Source organism: Candoia aspera, chromosome 2, assembly GCF_035149785.1.
Source record: "Candoia aspera isolate rCanAsp1 chromosome 2, rCanAsp1.hap2, whole genome shotgun sequence".
Taxonomy (NCBI): Eukaryota; Metazoa; Chordata; class Lepidosauria; order Squamata; family Boidae; genus Candoia; species Candoia aspera.
This window is the reverse complement of record NC_086154.1, coordinates 135,051,083-135,057,233: the sequence shown is the minus strand read 5'-3', so window position 1 is coordinate 135,057,233 and position 6,151 is coordinate 135,051,083. Positions and strand designations below refer to the sequence as shown.

Below are 6,151 nucleotides of genomic sequence, written 5' to 3'. Positions count from 1 at the left end.
GTGTGTGCCAAAAACAGGCAGCCAGCCAATATCCCCCCCCCCACCTGCATTCTTCCTTTGTTGGGTTTGTTATCTGCTGTCCAAGATTGAGCTTATTGAGTTTCTTGATGAAATGAATCCTTAATATATGTTGGCATAGTCCAATGTAAGGCTATAAATGTGCATCTAGGTATTTGGCAATATTTTATGTAGGAGAACCAATGGCGCTCACAAGTAGATGCAATGGTACGAACTATTTTTAGATCTTTGGTAACCCTGGCAAATGTGGTAGCAAGGCTTCTGACCTGCAGAGGCTTTTGTGCACATTGGGTAACATTGACAATGTCTGGATAAGGTGATTAGTTTTCTGTAAGACATGGGTTGTCACATCACATCACGTATATGTTGTAGGATCTAAGAGATCCGGGATCTTCTTCTGATAGTCTTCTGTTTTCATAATAACTGCAGTATTCCCCTTATCTGCTGGCAGAATAATAATGTTCTTCTTTTGCATTGAGATTTATAGATTTGTATTTATGCTATACCTAGTATAGACCTTGCGTGCTTGATACTGTGTGACAGAACCAAACATCTTTCTTAACCAGAGGGCGCTGAGCAATTAATTCATAACCATTCAGTACAGCTTGAGGTCTAATGAACATTTCCTTTCCAATAATGTAAAACAGAGTGTTAAAGAGAAAGGAGGGATTGAGTTATATGACACCCAGTTATCACCTATATTGGGAACAACCCTGCTTCCATCCATCTGACAGTTAGCAACATTATTTGTAAGGGCCTACATTATCCTTCAGTCTGTCTACTATACCTTCCTTTACCTGTCTGTTTGGAGGGCACTAGACGACTGTTTCTGTGACACAAAATAAAAGAAAATGGAAGTCCTACCCACAAGGAAACCTCATGACATTTTTTCATTGGGATCCAGTTGAAAACATGATGAATTCACAGATCATCTCTACGTGTACAGAGTGAGCCATTACTATCACAGTTTCAACCATTTTTGGCACTATCTTGGCACAAAACTGGTGGAGAGGCAAGGGTATCTGAGGCCCATTCTGCACTGATGGGACGAAGGCATTTTACAAAATGGTTCCCTTGGAAAATCGGGAGGATTCATGTTTCTGATACAAGTTTCTGGGTTATGATGGCCCCCAAATGGTCAGGTCCAAGATTGTTATGACTCATTTATGTGAGTATGAATGCAATCTAAGATCTCATGGCAATTTCAAGTGGCTCACCTATAAAAGGTGAGGATTCATAAGAATCTGTGCCTGAAATCCATTTTATGGCCCCACAATTATCAGCTCCGTGACTATGTATCCAGTATTATGTATTCAGACTATGTATTCAGCCCCTCAAACTGAGATGATGCAAACCCCGAGGGTGGTTTCAGAAGATCCAGAGATCAGATTGATCCAGACTCAGCGTATCTACTGTTTTCCCTCAGAGACAGCCTGATCCTACGCCAACCTATTCAGAAGCAAGCCCTCCCCACGTTCAGTGCAACCCAGCCTTTCTGCTGCTCACCATTCCTCTTTTTGCCTACTCCCTCAGGTCCCCACCTAGATTTTTTGATTGCCGCCCAAAAGTTATAGTTTTCTGTATCTGTTTGCTGCTACCTCATAGTCGTCCGGATTTTTTTGCAGCCCAGGCAAAAGCCTGGGTCTGTTGAAACGACAAAGCGAAAGCGCGGGGATGGGATTGTGAAAAGCACGCACAGAAGCAACGGGCTTCGATCACTTCCTTCCTTCTGTTTAAAAGCTTTGCTATTATCCCATCTCTTTTCCCCCCGGAACCTCCGCTGTTGCTGTTCCGTTCCTAGCCGGAAAGAAAGCGTGCCGGCCCTAACATGGAGGCGCCCATGAGCGCGCGCCGTAAGGCCCTTGTAGGCTCCGAGCTCCCGGTTCTGCCAGGCGGGGCGGCGCCGTACGGAAATTTCCCCAACTACTCCTGCTTCCATCCGCCCGAGGGACGCGTCTGCCTCTTACCTGCAACTCTTTTGAGCAAGCTGTTCCCAAACCCGCGTGCGGGGCCCCTTTTGGGCCTGGATGTTGGATGCAATTCAGGGGTAAGAAAGAGAAGGAGAAGGGAGGGGAGGGGAGGTCTCGGCATCTTTGCATAGCGCAGCTGTTCCCCCTTTGTTTCTTCTTGCTTGCAAATGGACATTCAGCTGTTGCAACTGTTTTTGGCGAAGAGAGGGAGGCCATCTAAGGATGCCGTGAGCATTGAGGCTATACCCCGAGCAGATACGTCTGCCAGCTTTCTGTTCCTTCCTCTTTGTACTGGACAATGGAAATAATGCAGTAGTTCCTAAACTTTTTTCCATCACACCTCCCTTTAGGGTAATCTTAATGTACATACATTAAGAGAAGGAAGATCGATGCTTTTGAACTGTGGTGTTGGAGGAAAATTCTGAGAGTGCCTTGGACTGCAAGAAGATCCAACCAGTCCATCCTCCAGGAAATAAAGCCAGACTGCTCACTTGAGGGAATGATATTAAAGGCCAAACTGAAATACTTTGGCCACATAATGAGAAGACAGGACACCCTGGAGAAGATGCTGATGCTAGGGAGAGTGGGAGGCAAAAGGAAGAGGGGTCGACCAAGGGCAAGATGGATGGATGATATTCTAGAGGTGACGGACTCGTCCCTGGGGGAGCTGGGGGTGTTGACGACCGACAGGAAGCTCTGGCGTGGGCTGGTCCATGAAGTCACGAAGAGTCGGAAGCGACTAAACGAATAAACAACAACAACAATGTACATACCTCCCCTAAAAGTCCAAACACCCAAATGAACAATGAAAATAATACAATGAAGCTTTGGGGAAGTTGTATTTATTGTAACAATGTACAACTAGAAGGTTCTTCACACCTCCCCTGGACTGTCTGCACCCCCCCAAGGGAGGCACACCTCACGGTTTGGGAAACCCTGGCCTAAAGGGTCTGATTAGTAAAATAGGCAGTTTCCTGGCCATATTAGCTGCTCCTTGCTTTGTAATACTTGCTTCTCTCAGCAGCTGAAACCTGACCTTTCTTCATCTCTCTATCCCCCTCCCCCCATTAAAAATTTGTATGCTTTGAATGTTCAAAGGCAGTCTTCTACAACATGGCACTGTTGGACTACATGTCCCATTATCTGCAATCAGCACAGATAAACTGTTAATTTACAGAATGCTACGTGATCAAAAACTTTTTTTTTTTTAGATCGTATGGCATAGCAGTTTGGTGTTCATGCTGCTTTTTCTTGCTGGGAAATCCTTGTGATGTCCAGCAGCCAGATGTGCAGACTATTTAGCCGTGACAAGTCTCGTTGCCCAGGGTGCACCACGAGGAGGCAAGCCTACATTGCACTGAGTTGGGCTGAGAGAGAGGGACTGGCCCAAGGTCACCCAGCTGGCTTTCATGCCTAAGGCAGGACTAGAACTCACAGATTAAAAAAAACTAAAATGACTTGATGGTACATAATCAGAGATTAAATGAAATGATGCCATCAGTGTGAAATAAGCAAGATGATTGCCTAAATAGAACTACATGTGGGTGCTATTTGTTTTTTGTGTTATGCTTAGGCACCAAAAAGTATCTAAATGGCTAATATACACTTTTGCCCAGATCCAACAAGGCATTTTTTATATACCTTGAGGTTGGGTTCTCTGGGCTTTGGGAGATCAATACCAAGGTTTCCAGGATTGGTCTGCCTTATCTGTTGTGTATGATTTGGATCAGGTGCTTGATTAGATCATATCTAGTCTATCATATCTACTAGAGCATATCTGGCTCCATTGATCTATTAATGTCCCTTTTAGTTGAGTGCCAGGCTTCCAGAAGTTCTCTGAATTCCTGCTGTGTGTGTTGTCAAGTATTTCCTATTACTCCAGTCAGTACTGATCTCAGTATCAATTTCGTGAAGCCCAGAGAACCCAACTACAAAGCATGTCCAACGAATCCAGGCTACCTGTATTCCAAGAAATTGTAAGGCATTTTTTGTAGATCAGGCTTTCCCATCCTGGTGTGTTCCAGATGTGTTGGACCAGCTCACGAATCCCCAGCCAGAATTGGCAAAAGGTGAGGGATGATTTGACATTATAGTCCAGCTACATCTGGAAGGTGGCTCACTTCAAGAAACTCCTAAGAAATAGGATGCTATGTAGACAGTTGGATTTCTTTTATGGGGTGAGCTATAACAGCTATACAGGATGGTCCCGGCCAGTGTCCTGTTGAATCTGTGTTGCTGGAGACAGTTATCTTCATAACTTGGCTAAACAACAACAGAAAGGGACTGTTTCATATAATTCGGAGTCAGCTCTGCTGACATTAGACTATGCTTTGGCTGAACTTTGGTTAGAGTCTTGGAGGGGCAATTGCAGTTATTGTAGAGGTGGACAGCTAGGGGTGTGTAAGAGCAAAAGCTGAGAGACTTCTTTCTTCTCTCTTTAGGAACTCAGTGTTGCCCTCTACAGACACCTCCTTGGCTTTACCAGTCCGGAGAATTCGGTAGATGGAAAGGACCTTTGCCTTCTCTGCTGCGACATTGATGCGGAGCTGATTGAGAGAGCCAAACAACACAGCCCTTTCCCTGGTTCCATTTCCTACGCCACTCTTGATATCATGGACCCCAGTGCAAGGGAGACCCTGCTGAGCTCCTATTTGAACAAGTTTGGCCGCTCTTGGTTTGATATTTGCTTCTGCATGTCTGTGACTATGTGGATCCATCTGAATCATGGGGACGGTGGCCTGGTGAAATTCTTAGCTTGCCTCGCCTCTCAGTGTACGTACTTACTCCTTGAACCCCAGCCGTGGAAATGCTACCGTGCAGCTGCTCGGCGCCTGCGGAAGTTGGGCCGGAATGACTTCGACCACTTCCATTCGCTCACCATCAAAGGGAACGTGGCTGAGAAGATAACTCAGATCCTGACGAGAGACTGCGCCATGGAGTTTGTGTGTTGCTTTGGAAGCACTAGCTGGGACAGGAGCCTCTTGCTCTTTAAATCGACAGAGAAAAAGCATTTGGGATAATTCAGGACTTGTGCATTCCTGCATTTAGTCAAAGAGGAAGTGGCAGGTTATTGGGAGAACCAACCCTTTTGCCTGCTGTGATTGAACTGTAAGAGTAACATGGAATCTTGAAAATCATACATTTTTTATAGCAAATTATTTTCAAGCTTTACCAATATACCTTGACTCTTGCTGCAAGCTCAACATTTTGGAGACAGATGCTGAACAGAGGATTCCCACTAGATGGGAGCAAGGTTTAACGTAATGCTTTTATCCTCCAGAAACAGGAGAGTAGATATGCCCGGTTTCTGTACCTCATAAGTTTTGCAATTCCTTTCTCATCACAGAAAGTTGATTTCTGTTATTTCTGAAATAAAGCCTTGTATCTTTCTAGGCTTTTTCTTTTGGCCCTATACTGGCTCTTTATTTTATTTCTTGATAAAATTTATATTTTGACAATATAAATGGCAGTGCTTTTTAGGGAGAACTTTTAAGGCCTGCTCAAGCCCATCAGAATTGGATGGGGGGTTGAATGCTATTCAGTTACACTGATCAGACTTCCCTTCCTCCTTGGGTTCAAAGGCATGTGGTAGAGTGAGCGAGTCTCCATGTGGCAGGCCAGATTCACATGACTCTGGCTGCATTCCAGGCTCAGCTTTCAGTTGATTTCTTTTTTAAAGCAGCACAGAAGTGTGGAGTGGAAAGAACCACTGGAAGAAGCTGCTGCTTAATCCCTCGGGATAATTTTACAGTGGGAAGTACTCTTGAGCAGAAAAAGAGAAGGTTATCCATGTATGCTCCCGTTCAGCCTCCCACACAACATATCCCCCCTTTGATGATTTTGAAGTAAGCAGATGCAAAACATGTGCAGTGATAGATTTGTGTGTGTGCAGTCTGGGGGTCCTGGACTCACGACTCCTGCTTGAGCAGGTGGCAGTTGTGGCGAGGAGGGCCTTTGTGCAACTTTGTGTTGTACACCAGTTGCGCCCGGTCCTGGATCAGGAGGCTCTACTTTCAGTTACGTGCCCTGTTCACCTCCCAAATGGACTATGCACTCTGCATAGGGCTCCCCTTGAAGAGTATCCGGAAACTTCACCTGGTGCAAAATGTGGTGGCACAGGCAGTTATGTATGCTCCTAGAACTGCACATGTTACACCTGTGCT

At 45.2% G+C, this 6,151-nt stretch overlaps 1 protein-coding gene across 1 annotated transcript; it reads left to right on the top strand.

Annotated features, from left to right (window-relative positions):
- The first annotated feature begins 1,824 nt into the window (after positions 1–1,824).
- BCDIN3D (BCDIN3 domain containing RNA methyltransferase) lies at positions 1,825–5,400 on the top strand. Its single transcript, XM_063296579.1, has 2 exons — positions 1,825–2,065; positions 4,430–5,400. The coding sequence occupies exons 1-2, from the start codon at positions 1,847–1,849 to the stop codon at positions 5,006–5,008; spliced, it is 798 nt and encodes a 265-aa protein (XP_063152649.1). The 5' UTR covers positions 1,825–1,846; the 3' UTR covers positions 5,009–5,400.
- The last annotated feature ends 751 nt before the right edge of the window (positions 5,401–6,151 follow it).